This window comes from Pan paniscus, chromosome 17 (genome assembly GCF_029289425.2).
Source record: "Pan paniscus chromosome 17, NHGRI_mPanPan1-v2.0_pri, whole genome shotgun sequence".
Classification (NCBI taxonomy): Eukaryota; Metazoa; Chordata; class Mammalia; order Primates; family Hominidae; genus Pan; species Pan paniscus.
The window spans coordinates 54,703,632-54,722,916 of record NC_073266.2 but is presented as its reverse complement, the minus strand read 5'-3'; the positions used below and the strand labels follow the sequence as shown (position 1 = coordinate 54,722,916).

Below are 19,285 nucleotides of genomic sequence, written 5' to 3'. Positions count from 1 at the left end.
GCAAACCCACCTTTGATCCCCACAAGCTCACTGGTGAGTTCTCTGTCCTTATCGAGTTGGTTGCATCACCAGGCTTTATCCCTATGGCTGAAAATTCTTGGTCTATCCCCTCAAAATTGCACAAAGCTAATCTTTAAAAAATGGACTGATGATCTTTCTGGAGATAGCACTAATGCACAGACCTGGGCAATGCTTAAAACACCTGATGATCCACAAAACGCCTGATGTCTGGTGGGGCAGATGAAGATGGGGACCCAGAAAGGCACCCCCAGGTCAGCGTCATGGGCAGGCCACCCCATGTGGCCACACAGGGCCCCACACTCAGAAGAGTCCTACTCTTGGGTTTTGTGCTCTGCAGTCTCCATCTTGAAATTCTTAACACTTTATCTTTGAATGTGTGCTTTGCAAATGAAGTCCATGGGGCTTGGAGTCTCTGCTCATGCATAGTTCAGCCTCTCTCTACCTGCCAGGTCCACCCATGTCCAGAGTCCCACCTGCAATCATTGCTGTACCAGCCAGCAGTGGCCTAGACACAGGTTAAGGGGATCAGGGTTGGTCACATTCACCCTGTGGTAGCCCAGGCTGGCCGTGCTGTGCCACATCTGGCCAGCCAAAAGAGGCCATGACTCAGCAAAGATGAGTCTATTGCATAGATACCTAGCACGTCCCAGGCACAGAGTTTACAATACCCTTGAAAGTTTCCTGTCCACTGTGGGTTAGGACTGAGAGCCCATGGGAAGAGGTGATGTCTGGCTCGACTTCTCAGAGCCCACCCTCAGCTGGGGCTTGACACATCAGTCCATGGCCAATGAGAAGGGACCCCGGCAGTCCTCAGGCCCAAGGTTGCAGGTGGGACTCCAGGGGCCTGTGAGGGCCCCTGTGTCTGAGGCAGAAATCCCTTGGGAACTTCTCCTGCCTGGGGGACCTCTCTTGTAGGCTTCCTGAGTTTGGCTTGCATTTCCAGCTGAAGGCACCCTCCAGGCATAAGCCACAAAATACAAACTGTGAAATTTTGGTGACTCTGCATAGGAGGTAAATGCTCTGATATTTGCATTTAAAACTGGCATTGCACAAAATAAAGATGAACTGTAAAGTCTGTGCTAATAATTTAAAATTTATAGTTTTCTTTACTCGAAATGACATCAAATAGCAAATAAAAAATACCACGACAAATTGAGAGAGTGAGCAAGACCAAGAAGGAAAGGCTTTATATTTTAGTACTTTAATGACACTTTTTATTTTGGCGCTTGGAACAAGGGGTCCTGCAAATTATGTCTGTTTTCTCAGAGCAGTGATGCTGGTGGGATTAGAGCACAGTGAGCTCTAGCGTGCGGGTCTGCTGATTCACTGTTTCCATGACCATCGTGTGTGCTGGGGTGGGGTTGGAGGGCAGAGCATAAAACCTGAGTTATCTGGGTGGATAGGAACTGGTGTTGTCCTAAAGCACCAGGATAGATGACGAGCAGGGCCAAGTCCACACAAGCGCGTCCACAAGTAGGTGGTCAAGGACTGCCCCTCCTCAGAAACCACACAGGAATGGGGAGGTAAGAGCTGCCTTCCTGGTGAAGGCTGCAAATTATGTCTGTTTGGGGAAGATATGAATCTGTGTCTCCAGGGGTATTCCTCCAAAGCTTGGCGAGGTGAGCCCTTCTGCTGAGCAGGGAGCCAGGTATCTTCAGGCTCCAACACGTCCCAAAAGGAACCAGAAGGACCCTCAGCTCTGAGGTTTGAATAGTCACTCTGGAGAGCATTCTGGCCATCCCATGGGCCAGTCACCTTGGCTGCCAGTGCCTATCCTCCCTCTCCCCAGCTCCCTGCGGGGCATCAGTCCCCACCTTCCAGTGCAGGCTGACCTTTGCTGAGAACCTGCTCTTGCACATTTCTTCCATGATCTCGTTCAATCCGAATCCCCCTGCTTCTGCCACAGTGAATTCTTTTAGGATGTCTGTGATGTCACATAGCACTAATCAGTTGCACACACGTACTCCAGGGAAGAAGCACAGTCCTGAGGCTGCCTCTGGGGATCCATGAGTAGGGGCCCTGATCTCCACTCTTGTTTGTGAAGTAAGTCTCTCTCCATCTCCATCTTCTTTTCTCTCTCTCCCTCCCTCTCTCTTTCTCTCTGTCACACACATGCACACACGCACGAGAGAGAGAAAGGAGTAGTGCAGGTTCATGTGTGACAATCAGGAAGTCTCCCTGTAGGAGGTGAGCTTCAAACCTAGACTTTCGGGGAATAGGAGGGTTTGGGTGCAATGAGGAGTGACAGGGAAGCTTTCCAGGTGGGGAGAAAGTCAACTCCATTATTTCAGAGACAGCACTGGGTGAGGGGGCCCTGCTGGGGCCCAGCGTGAAGCAGAGGGCACAGAGGTGGACAAGAGGCCAGCTCTGAGGAGGGCCCATGATCCCATGGGCAGTGACAGCTGTCCCGAGGGAGAGTGAGGCAGGATGAGTGCAGGAGTGGACCCCCCCTTGCCTCCCCCCTCCCCCCTGGCTTTTTCAGCTTTGGCTTTAAGCAGGCATCAGGCAGTGAAGGACAAGGGAGGCTCAGCCCCATCCCAAACCTCCAGGCCAACCCTTAGGACAGTGGTTGCTGCTGAAGGCGAAGCCAGGTGAAGACATTCCCCTCCTTTGGTGGCAGAATGCAGTTGGGCTCCACACCCCACACACAGGCTGGCCCTGCTCTGGCAGGGTGCTCATTCCAGCCTCGGGGAGTCCTAGTAAGGTAGGGGAGAAGAGACGTGTATAGGCAGGAAAATGTCGCTCACCAGCCCAGTGAGCTAGCCCAGGTCATACCAGGACCAGGAAAGGAGTAGTAGGAACTGGTGGGGTGAATCAGAGCCACCTTCTCAGACAGGGAGGGGCCCCTTGCACCCTGGTCCTCGGGAAAGGAGGCAGCAGAGACCTGCAGAGGCTGGTGGGAGTAGACTTGGCAGCACAGAACCAGAACCAGATGCAAGAGGAGGCAGGGGAAGCGGCGAGGTTGGGAGGGAGTCAGGAAAGAGCAGCTTGGCCTGTCTTTCTGTCTGTCTGCCCACAAGCCACAGGCCTCCCCTTCCAGAGGGAGCCACACTGGACAGGTGAAGCCTTTCGACCAGCTCAATCATCGTATTTATTCTAATTGTATCGTAATCGTCCCCAAGGAGGCTGGTTCAAATGAGCTTGACATTATTAAAATTTTAATGCCCAGTTTTCATAGCTGAATGAATATTTAAAGGGTAAGTCCCAGCTTAAGTTATGATGATGAAGAAATTAATGGAATGTCTTGTTTAATGCATGGATATGTGTTGATGCAAAAAGTGGCAGAGGGATGGGGAGGGGGAAGGGAGGCAGAGCCTGAGCAGAAGAGGAAAGGGGCCGTCCACCTGCCCACCCCCTGCCGCAGGTGGGAGCAGAGACAGCTCCAGATCTGGGCCAGGCCCACTCGCTCCCTAAGAGGGGCGCCCGGCTGGAAATAGAAACACAGTCCACAAGGGTTTGTGATGTCCCCGGAGGACTGACCCCAGGAGCCTCCAGGGAAGCTGCAGGTAGCTGTTCCTGACCCAGGGAAGGCAGGCCTGGCTCACCAAATCCCCTTCAGGCACCTGGAGGAAGACACCAACTGAAGGCCACAGGGCCTCCATGGGGACACTGAGGACATCTCTGAAAGAGAATCAGCAAGGAAGGCTCCTGCACCCCAGCCCAGATTCCCAGCAGCCACAAGCCACAGGGACCTCCGGGGAGGACAGCGCGCTGGTGGAGAGGAGTAGCTGACAGAGGAGCAGAGACAGGGGCAGGAAAAGCACCAAAGGGGTCCTGAGGCCATGGCCAGGGTCCCAGGGGGCAAAGTTACAAGAAGGGCAAGGAGATGGCAACTGGCCTTCTGGTCTTCCTCCTGGTCTCACTCCTGGCTCTTCCCTCCTCTCCTGGCTCTTCCCCTGACCCCTCTGCTCTCCCTTGCCCTCGCCCTCTCCGGCATTCTCTTCACCTCTCCCCTCGCTCTGTCGTCATGCTCTGCCTTGTTCTCTCCCGATCTCTGCAGCCTGGCCCGGCCTCCTCTCCCAGGACAGATGTGCTCCATCCTCCTCCCTCTTCAGGGCAGAGTCAGGGCTGGGTGAGGCTGGCCAAGGACTAGGGGAGGGAGGAAGATTTCTCTTCAGGCCAGGGCCACCTGTACAGAGCCTGCTCCAGCTGAGAAATCTTCCCGACCAAGACTGACACTTTATTTCTGCTGAGAATTAAGAAAGCACAGGGCCATATATTATCTCACCATCTAGCCCGGCACCTCTCTGACAAGCCCCTCAAAGGCTGTCTGGATGCTGACCACCATCAGATTATAATGGCACATGGAAAATGACCCCAGGAGCCATGGCTGCATGGGAACCAATTCCGTTCTCCTTTACCAATCTGTTTAGAGCACCCCATAGGTGCCTAGCCCATGGCTGAAGGCAACTGGGAGGCTGGATGAGACTCCATGTCCCTGCTGTCAGAAAGTCCACAGTAAAACTGGAGGGAAGCAGAGGGGCCTGTGTGTGAGGGGTGAGCCCAACAGCACGCCATGGAGGAGGTCTGCCTGCACCATCCAGGGCCCGTCTGGTTGGGAGGGCTCCTGCAGCAGGGATGTTAGGCCAAAGCATCACAGGTGCCCAGATGCCAAGGACAGTGGGCTGGCTGCCTGCGACTGGGGTGGCCTCTAGGGTGGAAGCCTCCAGACACAGGGAGATTTCATTTGCCCAGTTTAATTTACCATGGAAAATGGGACCCGTCATTTCAGAAATAGCTCTATCCTGGCCACGCGAATCCGCAGGACTCACCCCAGCTGCTCTCAGGCCTGACTAGAGAAGACTGGCTGCAAAACACAGAAACAAGGTGCCAGGAAAGGAGTCTCCTCCAGTGGTCCCAGCCTTCCTCCCACACAGGATGAGGCCCCTAGGGATGTGGAGTCTGCCTAGCATGCTCTGGCCCTAGGAATGGAGTCTCCTGCCTCAGGAATGGCCTCACTCCCCCATTGGGACAGAGCGGCAAAGCCCAACAGATTCTGGTTCACACCCCTGTGCCTGCCCCTTCTCAGCCAGGCCTTCCTCCCATCCTTGCAGGGGAAGCCTGAATTCCCCATCTGGCTCCCTGCTCTCCTCTCTTTCCCCCACACTCCTGGCCTCTGCTTGGAACTTTCCTGGACCATCCCAAGCCCATTCCACCTGTTCCCAGCATCTCTTAAATGAGTAGGCAGATGTCAGGAGTCCTGGGTTCATCTTGATATCACCATTTACAACCTTTGTGACCTCAGGCTAACTTTTTAACCTATCTGAAACTCCATTTCCTTGACTGAAGTTAGAGATAATCTATTTGCATACATCACAGGAGAAGTTGTGATGATCTAGCAATGCGATCAGTATAGCAGCTGTTCCTGTTCTCAGGGGTGTTATGGATCCTTGGGGAGGCCTGGGTCACTTAAGCACCACCTCCACTTGCAAGTCAATTTCCAGCCTTGAGTGTACCTTTTTAATGGAAAACAGGGAGCTCCTTGTACTACCCTTCCCAATGGGGTACCAACCAGGCTTCATGAACTAGGGGGCTTATTCGTTGGCTAGAGCTGTCATAGCAAAGTACCACAGACCAGGTGGCTTAAACAATGGAAATGTATTTCTCACAGCTCCGGAGGCTGGAAGCCCAAGATCAAGGTGTGGGCAGGATTGGTTTCTGGTGAGGGCTCTCTTCCTGGCTTGAAGATGGCGGCCTTCTCGCTGTGTCCTCCTATGGTCTTCTCTCTGTGTGCACATCCCTGGTGTCTCTTCCTCTTCTTGTGAGGACACCAATCATATGGGATGAGGGCTCTACTCTTATAACTCCATTCAACCTTAAGTACCTCCTTAAAGGTACCATTTCCAAATACAGTCACAATGGGGGTTAGGGCTTCACTGTATGAATTTTGGCGGGACACACTTCAGTCCATACAGAAGCCAAGTGGACTAGGCTCAAAGAATGAATAGACTGTCAAGAGGAGGAGGCTGGGAGGGACAGCAGGGAGCTTGAAGGCCCAGGGAATGGACTTAGGGGAGGAAGGTGCCAGGATGTGTGGTGGGAGTGGTACAAGAGGTGGTGGGGCCAGATTTTGTGGGGTGGGGGTCAGGCAGAAAAGATACTTGATTTGCTGGCCCAAAGAACCTGGCCTCAATCTCCCTTTATGGGATGGGTACTTTTCCCACTTACTTCCTCCTTGGTCCTCTCCTCCTGGAGCAGCTAAGGTCAACTGAGATAAAATATGACAAAGCCAAAGGCCGTTGTGTTGGTAGCACTCATGTGCCTACTCATCCTGGCTGAATCCCAGCTCTGCCGCTCCTCAGAGCTTTGTTCTTCTCATTGAAAAGATGGATATAATAATCCCTACCTCAGAGAATTGTAAAATTACATAAGCAGAAAAGCTGTAGAAATCTGTCCAAGAGAGCATCAGGGCTGGAACTGGGTCCAGGTCAGTCCTTAAGACCTGTTTGGGGGAGAAGAATGCTGCAGGTTTCAGGGAAGGGAAGGCTAGGAGGGCGGGGCATTCCAGGAGGACACGGCAGCCGAGGAAAGGGTGAGATGCTGAGTCCCAAACAGTAGTGGACAGGGAACCAGGAGCAACCTGGCTCCCTCCTGGAGCCCCTCTCCCATAGCCAGATGCCTGGGCGGCCTTCTGGATCTTTCCCTCAAAGACTGGAAAGGAGCTGGTTCACAGGGAACCCAGGAACTTCATTACGTTCCTCCTCCTTCTCCCTGTGATTGGAATTTGCTGTAACATGGCAGAGTTCTCTGCTGCCAGGGCTTGGGAACAAAGCACCTTGCTTCCCCTCAACTCCATAAGGGATGTCAAGTGGGGACCTGGTGGTGAACAATGACACCCTGGCCCCTCTTGGTGGGCTGGCCCTGGCATCCTCCCCTGCTGCTTCTGGCTACCTGTGCCTCCTTCCTTGTCGGCTGCGTCGTGCCTCCCATCCCTGTCCTTCCCGGCCGCGGCTCTGCCCTTCCACTGGCCTTGTGCTCACCTTGCTGAGTCACAGGCACCCATACTCCCCCACCCAGTTGTCCTGACGCAGCCAAAACTCACTTCAAGTCCTAGAGCAGAAGGTAGGAGGAAGCTTGTGACTGACTGGTCCAGCCACTGTACAGGAGGGAATTGGCAACGGAAGTTCTCAAAGCGCAGGACAGACATGCAGAAATCACCCCCACAGGCCCCACTTCCCAGCCATGTCCTGCCACGTGGTGGCCTTGGGAAGCACCTGAATGCCTCTTGGCCTCAGCCTCTCCATCTCTAAAATGGGGGTGTTTGTACCTGCCCCACTACCTCTCTGAGTCTGAGTTTGTGAGAGAAATGCAGATGCAAGAAGGGCTCAGGGAGGTGCGTAAGGGCAGAAGCACTGGTGAAGACATCAGGTCAAAATCCACTTGCGTGATCCTCCTCACGTTTGTTGCTTAAACCACTCTGAGACCTCCGGGCTGTAGAGCTCACCCTGGTGCCTCCCGGTGAGCCTTGAAGCCAGGCAGCCAAGCCCGGGATGCTTGGAGTCCAGAGACCCCTAGTGGCCTGAATGGGCCATTGACACAGATCCCCGAGAGGGAAGAGAGATGCCGGCGGCTAGGGGAGTCAGGCGTTGCTCTCCTGTCCTCCTGGCACCCAGACACCACAGGGGACAAGTAGCTGTGCCCACTCCACGCACTCCCTGAGAGAACGGCCCTGGCTGCAATAGGGAGCCCCAGCCCTGAGCTCTGCTTTAACCATGGAGCTGTACGGCCCAGAGCCTTGGCCACGCCTGACCCATAGGCCACTTCTGCGAGCTGGTACGGGCTGGGATCAAGCTGGATGCCCTGGCCTGGGTGGGGTCCATCTGCAGCCAGTGACCAGCTCATTTCCATAAAGGCAGATGTTTGAGTGAACCAGGGCTGAGCCAAGGGTGTGCTTTGGGGACACAAAGGCCTGTGTGACACAGAGGGACAGGCCAGCATTTCTGTCAACCTCAGATTCTGATATCAAAGGCTAGTAGGAGCTGCTGCTCGGAGTAGGAGGAGGAGGCATCTCAAGGTCTCCTGTCCAGAGACACCCCCCTGAAAGAATGGGGCCATGGGGCCGTGCCGTCGAGGGGAGACGGGCAGCACTTTGGTGAAGGTGTGTGTGCTTGCAGCAGCATGTTGTGGGAGCGCGTGTCTGTGGGTGCAGTCTGTATACTCGCATCCACCTGTGCACCTGAGTGCTGGGTGTCTGTCCCCTCACCTGCAGGCCTGCTATAATGTTGTCCCCCTTTGCTCTGTTGCAGATGAACCGGCCGATCCAGGTGAAGCCTGCGGACAGCGAGAGCCGAGGAGGTAGTAGCTGCCTGCGCCAGCCCCCTTCACGTGAGGGCCCACTTGTCTCTGCCCCTCCCCCTCCCCCTCTCACTCCTCCCTCCTTTTCCCGACGCAGCAATGCGATGCAGCGACTCCCCGCCTCCTCCTCTTGCCCCTCTGGGGATCTCATGGCTGAGGGTTGGGGACAGAGCTTTGGAGCTCTGGGTGACTGGTGTGGAGAGAGACAGGAGGGAAGGGGGGTGTTTGGGGTCTTCCAGACAGTGGGGCTTGTGCCTCTCTGAGTAAACAAGTGCCATGTCCCAGGATATTCTTCTCCCCTCCGTTAAAACACCCAAAAGGGTGTGCCCACCTCGGTGAGGACAAGGAAAACCCCACCGTGATGGGGCTTGTGCAGTTAGAAGGGAGACAAGAAGTGGTCGCAGCTGTGCTGTAGGAGGATTCAGGCCACAGGAGGCAAATCTGAGTGGTCCATGGGAGTGTGGGCACTCAAGGCCAGCACTGAGGCAGAGATCCTGGAGATAGAGGCAGGCAGTCAGAAAGGTGTCTGGAAAGGGACAGAGGGGAAGGACACAGCCTCACTCCACAGACGCTTGTCCCAGAATATGGAGCCCACTGGAGACTGGCCGTGGAGAGTCTGAGTAAGGGAATGCAGCACCTTGAGGCTCACCACTGGAAGGGTCAGGCAGATGGCCAGCCAGGGGCAGCTCTGTCACCAAGTGACAGCATCCTCTTGGCACAGTGCCTGTGTGTCTGTACTGCCCCCCCCATCCCAGCCACAGGGGTAACCAGGGCCCACCCTAGGCACAGCCCTGGCCCTAGGCTCCCCTAGATGAGATTCAAACATACTCTGACATTAAAAGAAAATGAAAGGCAAGGACATGGCAAAGAAAATACATCCAGCATCCAAGATCAGGCCTCCCCTACCGGGGCACCAGCTCCTCCTGCAACAAACTGCCCCAGTGATACAGAGCCCATCACACCTCACCTGTGGGAGAGAAACGGACTCCCCAGCCCCATAGGGTAGAAGAATGTGCAGGCCCCTGCCAGGTGCCCTCTTCCTGGCCCACCTCCTTGGGAGAAGGGCATTGTCCTTCTTGATCACTAGTCCCCGGCACTCACACTGAGCCTCATCCCCCCTGGGCCCTGCCCAGACGTTGCTCTGAACTGAGCTCTCAGCCACTTCCCCGGGGAAGGGGACCAAACGGAGGCTCCGAGCAGGTGAAGGACCCCCGAGTAGAGACTCTGTCCTCTCCACCAGCTAGGGCCCCCAGCCCAAGTTCCCACAGAGGCACAGCCAGGCAGTGAGCCAAACAGCCATACAGAAGTGAGACACTCCCAGAGGACAGACAGGCGGTGGCTTCCTACCTCCAGCCTCCTCCCACAATGGGAGAGACCTTGGCTGCTCTTCCGCCAGAGACAGGAGCAGCCCGGAAAGGGTTTAGAAAAATTGAGAACACCCATGAGGCCACCAAGGGGAGCGTAAGGAGTTGGGGCCTTTTTTTTTTTTTTTTTTTTTTTTTTTCTGAGATGGAGTCTCACTCTGTCGCCCAGGCTGGAGTGCAGTGGCGTGATCTCGGCTCACTGCAAGCTCCGCCTCCTGGGTTCACGCCATTCTCCTGCCTCAGCCTCCTCAGCAGCTGGGACTACAGGCGCATGCCGCCACGCCCAGCTAATTTTTGTATTTTTAGTAGAGATGGGGTTTCACTGTGTTAGCCAGGATGGTCTCAATCTCCGGACCTTGTGATCTGCCCACCTCGGCCTCCCAAAGTGCTGGGATTACAGGCGTGAGCCACCGCGCCCAGCTGGAGTTGGGGCCTTTTGTTGCCCTGAGAAGGTGACATTAGGTACAGCCTCCAAGGTGGCCCCAGCCTACCCTTCCCCCCGCCAGGGCTGGGGTGTCCAGCATGAGGGCCCAGGTAGTAAGATGGGACAGCCAGTCGCAGCTGCCCTCCACCTCCCGGCCAGGAGCTCTTGACTTCTGCCAACCCTGCCACACCCTGGGCTCTGGCCCAAGTGTCCCTGTTCACCACCCTCCCCTGGCCCAGGCCCAGGCCCAGGCCCAGTGCTCTGGGTTTCTCCCTGCTCTTTAGATCAGCCAGGAACCGAGGAATTTCTCTCCCCCTCATTTCCTCAGAAAGTTTACCGGGAAATCAAGGGCAAAATGTCGAGCAGGTGAAAGCTACTTGCAAATTTGGAGAGCCAGTTGTCCTGGAGGGTGCTGTGGTGTGGCCGCTGGTGATCTGTTCATCCTTGGGGCCTGTGCCTGCTCAGAACACTCCTTCATCCCCTCAGTCAGGCCTCTGCGCTCCGGCCCCAGCAGGGCACTGACTTAGGCACAAGGCCTCTAGGACTCAGGCCCCCTCCCAACCAGGACCTCAGATCCTACCCACTAGGGCTTGGGCTGGTGTCTTGGGGCTGCCTGAAGGGATCCCATGCCCCAGGGCACAGACGCACCTCCTCACACCAATGGAATGCTCCGGTCCTAAGGACCCCGGTAGTCAAGGTCCAGTTGGTTGAGGGTTAGAGATGCTTCAGGCGTGAGGGGCCCACGTGAGCGAAGCCCATGTGGTTTGTGCTGCCTGCTCCTGTCCCTTCCTTGGCAGTGAGAGGAGTGCCATCCTCACTCAGCCTCGTCCAGGGCACATGAGGCCCACAGCAGTGCGAGGGGTGTCTCCTGGAGACCGTCACCCAGGCACACAGTGACTCACCTGCAGCCCCCAGTTCACACGGCCCGGCCAGGAGGCAGTGGCACACAGAAGCTCTCATGGATGGGCAGGAAAGCTGGGATAGTAGGTGCCAGCAGCAGTTCCGGAGAGGAGATCCCCCAGGCGGGGGCAGCCAGAGGCCTCAGGGGAGGTGGCACTTCTGGTCTTGAAGGTGGGAGATCCCACAGCTTGAGAAGGGGGGATGGCATGAACAAGGGCCACCGACCCAGGCCTCTGAGGGCCACAAGGAGGTGCCATCTGGTGTGGAGCAGGCAGGTCAGAGTCCAGGCCATTTTCTCCAGCACTGGAGAGGGATGTCTGGAATCCCCTCTGCCCGGCAAGGCCGTGCTGGGCTCTAACTCAAACCTTTCTCTCCCTGAACTTGCCTCAGAGGCAATAGCTCTCTGACTCCAAGATGCTAACCTCATCGGCTTTCTCCCATATATCTCCTGTGGCTGACACTCGCCCCAAACCAGATTAATCAGCTCTTTTATTCTTCTTGCAGTAGAAAGTGGGGGGGGGGGCGGGGGAGGTGTGGGGAAAGCCAAACCTAAACATCTTTCTATTAATTGCATATTCAATATTAAACAGTGAGATGGCCCTGAGTCAGCACTATCACCAAGCTGTGTGGTTTTTTTTTTAAAAGAAAGTTAGTTTAAAATAATTTAATAGCCATTAAATACTTCTGGGGAGAAGGAGAAGGGGGGAGAAGTGAACATTTTAAAAGATTAAAGAAATAGGCAACAGGAGAGGGGAATGGAGAGAAGGAATGGGAGAGGGGTGGAGGAGGCATGACGGCAGCGGGCAGGAGGAGAGGAGAGAAGGCAAGGAGGTGAGAAAAGTAGAGAGGTGAGGGGATAAGCGGCAGGAGGAGGAGGGGGAGTGAGGCCTTGAAGACAGTGGGTGAGGGAAGACTGGGGCACAGTGGTGCGAGGGGAGCAGAAGCCAGCAGTGGCCGCAGAAGGAGGGGGAGGGTCAGCCCCAGCCCTGGCTCAGCAGTGAACCAGGTTACGAGTCCCCGAAACCCAGAGGACACAGGACACCCATCCACAGCTGCCCTCCAGGCACACTTGAATGCTCATAAGCAGCACAGAAAGGTGTCTTATCTGCTTAGGATTTGGGGAACATGCGGGGCCTTTGGCCAGGGGGCAGGAGGAAGGCTTCTCTCCACCTCGCCCAGCACAGAGCAGGCTGCAGCCCACTGCATGGCCATATCGTGGTTCCACCTTCTCATCCCCCATCTCAGGCCTCTAGACACATTCCCGGTCACATCCACCCACACACATGAGGTGTGGGGGTGTCTAGGGATGGGCATGGCGGAGAGTTGGCAGGTCTGTGTGCACAGGAGAGGCTTTGTAACTTTCAGGGCTCCTGTCTCTGACACGCATGGATTGCTGGCTGAGGCTGACAGGCCACTGTCCTATCAGGAGAAGTTCAGGGAGCTCTTTTTTCTTTGGTGTGAGGGCAGTGCCAGCCTTGCCTCTGGAGGGGTTGGAGTGGAGATACAGGTACAGAGGGAAGTGGAGCTGGCTGAGTGCTTGGCTGGAGCAAGCACCAGGAAGAGTCCAGGAAGAGTATAGGATGCAGTTCTTGTTTTTGTGGAAGGTTCTTATCCGGAATGAGCTCCAGCTGAGGCACACCACCTTCTCTGGGCCTCCATCTCCTTACCTGGGGGTCTCAGGAGTCATTATCCACAAAGCTGTTATTTACAGAACACTGACTGAGTGTTAGGGATTTTATGGAAATATGGTTTTGTTTTGTTTTTGAGATGAAACTTTGCTTTTGTTGCCCAGGCTGGAGTGCAATAGCACGATCTTGGCTCACTGCAACCTCCGCCTCCCGGGTTCAAGTGATTCTCCTGCCTCAGCCTCCGGAGTAGCTGGGATTACAAGTGTGCGCCACCACGCCTAGCTAATTTTTGTATTATTAGTAGAGATGGGGTTTTACCATGTTGGCCAGGCTGGTCTTGAACTCCTGACCTCAGGTGATCCTTCTGCCTTGGCCTCCCAAAGTGCTGGGATTATAGGCATAAGCCACCGCGCCCGGCCGGAAATATGTTTAATTTATACAGCAACCTCAAGGTATGGATGTTCTTGGCCCCACTTAAAGGCACAAACCAAGGCACAGAGAGGCTAGATAACTTGTTCCAGGGCACACAGACAGAAAGTGGCAGAACCAAAATTCCAACTCCTACCTGTCAGCCACCAGAACCCAGATTACCTATATTCCTCTCACTCCCAGGAGGGCTTCTCGGACTCTGGGTGGCCTAGGGGCAGTGGGAAGACACCACAGACATTTGTCTCACCTTTAGGCCCATTCTCAAGGTGGCTGAAGTGAGAGGAGCAGGGTTCCGGGTGAGGGAGGCAGGGCTAGGCTGGACAAGGAGCTCCCAGACCTACTCATGAGACATGAAAGACCAGGGTAGGAGTGGGTCAGAGAAGAGAGAATTCACTGTGGCCTGGAGCAAGCAGGAAGGGCTTCCTGGAGGAGGTGGGAATTAGGAATTAGATCAAGAGGTGGAGAGCTGGGATACAGTGAGGACACAAAGTTAAAATGGGGCCTCGAACACAAGGCCAAGGGGTTGGGCTTGTCACCATTGGAAGCAGGAGCACTGATCCTGGGCAAGAGATCACAGACAGAGAGAGGGCTGGAATGTCCCTGGGCAGGAAGAGAAGAGAGAGGGCCCCTGCTACCACCACCAGGATCTGGGGTTCCAATTAAGTAGGGAAGGAAGGCCAAAGAAGAGCCTCCCCAGGAGTCATCTGTCTGCATGGGGGATCCAGTTATCCCCAAAAGCACACTGGAGCAAGTTGTATTTAAACTCAGATTTATCCCCAATATAAGCAAACCAATTCATTAACCAGTGATGCTGGCTGGGGACAGAGCCAGGTGGAGAGCAGGCCCCTCCCTGCCTGCCCTGAACATGGCAGCTGGCCCCCTCAGAGGTGATGATACCTCCCTAGGGCATGCGCTGCAGTGTCCTATGCCTCCTGGCAGGCAGACACACCCCACCCCAAGACCCCATGCTGGGGTCTTGCTCATGCTGGCTCATGCTCAGCTTCTAAATGGAGTCTCCATGGGTGTCCCTAGGAAGCTGCCCTGCAGCCCTGACCACTTCCTCTCCTCCCAGGTCTCAGTCCAGGTGACAGGACAGTCCCCCCACCAAGGTACCTCCTGCAGCCAGGTTGTAGGGCCTCCTTTCAGGGAGTCAGAGATGAGGAGGTAGAGGCTCTGACTACCATGGCCTCAGGCAGCCAGCTTGCTTGGAAAGCTCCTGGGCTGAACGGAGGTGTGTGCCCACCCCGCTTAGTGGGCTGAAGAGGATCAGCAGCCAGACAGGGGCCCTGAAGGAGGGGACAAGTGGCTGATACCTGGGTCAGGTATAGCAGACTGCAGATGCGTGCTATCTCCCCTGTGTCCCTGGGGAGGACGTTTCTTTCCCGCCTCCCTGGGTGCGTGTGCGGAACTGGGCGTGTGTCTGCAGTGCCTCTGTCAGTGACCATGAGTGCATGGCACACTGGGGGGTGCTCCATGGGAAAACTGTGTGACAGCACCCTGGGGTCCTCCAGACACAGAGCAGACAAGGCCCACTTTGGCTAAACCCCAGTGTGATGGTTACTGCTAGGAGGTGGGGACGGTCTTTGATGATGCTGGCTGGGGTGGGGCACAGACTGGGGCCACCAGGTTTTATCTCATCAACACGAAATGACAGAAAAGCCAGCAAGGTGGCTGGCTGGGGAGAAGTTAGAAACCATGAAGAGTTGGGAGGAGAGTCCTGGGAAAGAGGGGACTTGAGGACTCCCTAGGGGCTGCCACCTGCCCCTGCTCATCTTGTCTGTGTTTCTGGGCCTGTGTCTGCCTCTGTCTCTGTTTGTCCTGTGGGCTCCCTTTGTCTCTTTCTACCCAGTGGCCACATGAGAACCAAGTGGAAGCTCTGTTCAGCAGGGCCTTGGGGATAACAGGCCCAACTCTTGTCTCCCAAGGCACAGGCTTGGGAGGGAGCGGGTCTAGCACTGGGGAGTCCATCCAGAGGGAACACAGCAAGAAAGAAAACCACCTTCCAGGGTCTGCCACCCTCTCCAGGAACCCAGAACTGAAAAGCACACGACACACAGACACACACAGGTGGCCACCTGCACAGCAGAATCGGGCCCGATTGCATAGAGAAGCTGCCAGATGAAACCACCGGCCGACAACACACTTCTGGCTGTGGCAAGTGAGGCCCGGGCTGGAGGTTCCACCACTGAGAGGCTCCCGAGTCTCTCCCTGGTCAGTGGGAGCCTATTTTCCTTCAGGGGCTTCTATCAGGCCCAGGGCAGATCAGCAAAGCAGGCAGCTGAGAACTGAACCCAGGAGAAGCAAGGTAGGCAGGTGAAGGCAGGCAGGGCTGAGCTGGCCGTGAGAATGTCCTGTTGTTCCCCCCACAAGCTGCAGGGGAGGCTGGAGGACGGAAAGGGGAGCAGCCTGGGGCACCAGCCAGGAAGGGGGCCCTGGCAGGGTGGTGGCAGTAAGCTATCTGCAGACCCCCTGGGACGTTTCAGAGGGTGAATGAACATCTTTTATGTTCCCCTACCCTCCCCAAGTCCTGCAGAATTGCTCATCTTCCTCCCTTGGCCTCTGTATCTAGACCTGGGAGCCCATGCCCGTGTATCTTTCTTTCCTTTTCTTTCTTTCTTTTTTCTGTCTGTCTTTCTTTCTTTTGAGACAGTCTCACTCTGTCACCCAGGCTGGAGCGCAGTGGTGCTATCTAGGCTCACTGCAACCTCCACCTCCCAGGTTTAAGCGATCCTCCTGCCTCAGCCCCCAGAGTAGCTGGGATTACAGGTGCCCGCCACCATGCCCAGCAAATTTGTGTGTGTGTGTGTATTTTTAGTAGATATGGAGTTTCGTCATGTTGGCCAGGCTGGTCTTGAACTCCTAACCTCAAATGATCCACCTGCCTCGGATTCCCAAAGTGCTGGGATTATAGGCGTGAGCCACCATGTGGCCGGAAGCCAGTGTTTCTTCCCTCCCTGCACTCCTGCATCTTGTGTCTCTGTGTCCCTGTCTCTCAGCCTGTCTCTGGTGGTACCTGGGCAGGGTGAGGAAGGCATGAGAGGGTTGGGGTCAGGTGTGACAGCCTGGGAGGCATCCCTGAGACAGCTGCTGGCCAAGTGTCCAGCGTTCCTGCAGCCTTTAGGTGCTCCCAGCATACTTCACAGGGTCTTCAGGGCATCCCCCCTCACCATGCCAGCACTGATGTGGCAGCGGAGTCCCGCTGGGCCAGCTAATGAGGTTGGATACAATGTGAGTGACTGGGCTCCCAGGCCCTCCCTGAGGCCACGTTCCCCACCATAAACCCGTGGCCGATTGCATCCTCCCGGCCCCTCCACCATCTGTAGCCCTATCGGTTCCTGCGGCTTTTAAAATCCTATTAAATTCCTCATTACTCCTCCGAGCATTATTTTATTTCTAAACAGACACAGACAATGTGTTGTCTGCAAGGGCTTCAAGGGCCCCACCAGCTGTGGAGTGCAGGCCTGGGTGGGGGCAGCGTCCAGTGGCTGCGGTGGGACAGGTTCTGGGGCATGGCTGGGGAGACCCCTAGCCACAACTGCTGACTTTTGGTACTGGGTTTCTCTCTTCCAGAATCTTCTAGCTATTCTCTCCCACACTAGGAAGGCAGTTTAGCGAGTGTGCAGATGAACTGGATGTGCAAGCTGGCCCCGCTTTACAAAAATTCAATATACAGAAGTGTCAATTTTCCAATCTTAGGAGTCAGCGAGTGACTCACTGGACAAAAGCGTCTGGGTGCACAGAAACTTCTCAGAGCTCTGCTGAGGAAGCCCTCGGCCCAGGCAGGAGGGGCTGCAGAGAAACATCCAGAGGGCTGGGACCACAGCACATTGAAAATTAATCTGAAATTACACTGAGTCCATAAGAAACTAAGAGCCTCCTCCCAGGTCCAGCATGTCCTTACCCATTGATTTGGTGTTGGTTTGGACTCTGCCTGGGAGACCCTGGGATGAGCAGAGCTAACCCCACCCCAGCATGGAGGGTGCAGTCTGAGAGAGAAGGCGTCCAGTGACTGAAGGAGAAGGAGTCTGCCCCTCAGAGCCGGAGACCCCCACCCTCACCTGCCCACCTGCCTCCACACTTTTCTGTCCCACAGAGGCCTCTGAAAGGTGGGCTGTGTGTGGGCTCCACTTGTGGCCCCTGTATATGTGTTTTGGGGGCTACATATCCTTGTTCCAGGGCGCCCACAGCTCATCACCATCGCCCTTCCACAGCCATGTCCTTGGCCAAGGGTCCTGAGGAGGCATCACAGGAAACCAAGGGGAGTTTGGATTGGGGAATAGTTACCTGCCCAGTTGGCCAGGACACAGCACCTCCTAGGCCTGGGGGGTGGGCAGGAGCCCTTGTGTCTACCCTACCCCCACCCCATGAGTCTGTCTCTCACCCAGCTTCCATTTTAAAACATTTTTAAGAAGTAAAACAACTCCACAGCCTCTTTCAGTCTCCCCTCCATGCCTTGGGCTCCTGCTTTGCCTGCCTGTCCTGTCCTATCCCCTACCTGAATTTCTCAAGCTATAGATGGGCATGTTTTCCCTTGAACACCAACCAGTGCCAAGCGTATGTCCTGACAGATCTTTTGTATACTTGAATCCCAGGTTTATTGGGGGCTGATGTTTAAGAAATGACATTACAACACAAGAGGTTTGTGTGAGACATAAGACAGCATGGCCGGGCAGTCCGTGGTGCTCAGACAGGCGCTGTGCAGGTGGTTTGAAAGTTTAGGAAGGGCTGAAGGATTAGCAACTGGCCAGATTAGCAACTGGCCAGGCCCAGCTGCTCGCCCAGGGTATGGCTTCCTTGATGGTTAGGAAGTTCTGTCACCTATCTGACCACATTCCCTGCCATTTTTGCTTTAGCATTTCCAGCCATTAGGTTCCCTAGATCACAGTGCAGCATTTCTCTGCCCTGGGGTTTTATTCTCAATGATCCCTGTTCCTTCTTTTTTTTTTTTCTTTCTTTTTTTTTTTTTTGAGACGGAGTCTCGCTCTGTAGCCCAGGCTGGAGTGCAGTGGCGTGATATGGGCTCACTGCAAGCTCCGCCTCCCAGGTTCATGCCATTCTCCTGCCTCAGCCTCCCAAGTAGCTGGGACTACAGGCGCCCGCCACCATGCCTGGCTAATTTTTTGTATTTTTAGTAGAGATGGGGTTTCACCATGTTAGCCAGGATGGTCTCGATCTCCTGACCTCATGATCCTCCTGCCTCGGCCTCCCAAAGTGCTGGGATTATAGGCGTAAGCCACTGCGCCCGGACGATCCCTGTTCCTTCTGACTTAATTTTTTTTTTTTTTTTGAGACGGAGTCTGGTCCTGTCGCCCAGGCTGGAGTGCAGTGGCATGATCCTGGCTCACTGCAACCTCCGCCTCCCGGGTTCAAGCAATTCTCCTGCCTCAGCCTTCTGAGTAGCTGGGATTACAGGCGCGTGCCACCATGCCCAGCTAATTTTTTGTATTTTTAGTAGAGACGGGGTTTCACCATCTTGGCCAGGCTGATCTCGAACTCGTGACCTCGTGATCCACCCGCCTCAGCCTCCCAAAGTGCTGGGATTACAGGTGTGAGCCACCAGGCCAGCCCTTCTAACTTAAAATTTAAGATAATCTTTATCTCCTTTCTTTCTTAAGCCCCTTTGTAAAAATAAGTTTTAAAAAGCCAGGAAGCCTCTTCTATTTACACAACTGGACCCAAACAGCAGCTGCGTGAAGAATTGGTCTTCGTGGTTGGGGAAGGAAGTGGCTGGTGGGGAAGAGTCCCCAGAGAGGGCCCCGCAGAGGCACCAGCAGAGCAGGCACACATTATAAATACGTCTGTAACTCCTGCCATAGGTGCGAAAATATAATTAACTGCAAACCTGCTGAATTTAAATGGACTTTAGATTTTCAGCTGTGGGAGGGGGTGTTGATTGATCTGCATTTTGTTTTTGAAGTTTTTTTAATCCATTTGGAAAGTTAAGTTGAGACTCGCAGCTCCTCGACAAATTCCCTGTGGCCCCGGCTAATTTAGCAAAGGATTGTTTCAGGGGAAATGGGATATTAATCATAGCAAATGGGCTTCTGGATGATATTTAAAAGCTGCCTCATGCCTGTGTGCCCAGGAATAGGAATGACAGAGAGAAGGCACCACGGCCTTCTCGTGTCCCATCCCATCGCCACTCCCATGTCACTACTGTCTGGCCCGGCCACTATGTGAGCGTGGAGGAGGGAGACCCCCACTTCCTTGGGAGATGGGCGAGA

General features: G+C 54.9%; 1 protein-coding gene across 50 annotated transcripts in view; it reads left to right on the top strand.

Moving 5' to 3' along the window:
* CELF4 (CUGBP Elav-like family member 4) overlaps positions 1-19,285 on the top strand; it is a 323,167-nt gene that overhangs the window by 235,171 nt on the left and 68,711 nt on the right. For 26 of the 50 annotated variants that reach the window (XM_055102347.3, XM_055102346.3, XM_055102345.3 and 23 more), the window contains exon 3: positions 8,268-8,346. In XM_055102347.3, the coding sequence (XP_054958322.1) occupies positions 8,268-8,346 (79 nt within the window). The remainder of the gene's footprint in view (positions 1-8,267; positions 8,347-19,285) is intronic. The other 24 variants (XM_055102353.3, XM_055102352.3, XM_055102350.3 and 21 more) reach the window with 1 other exon arrangement.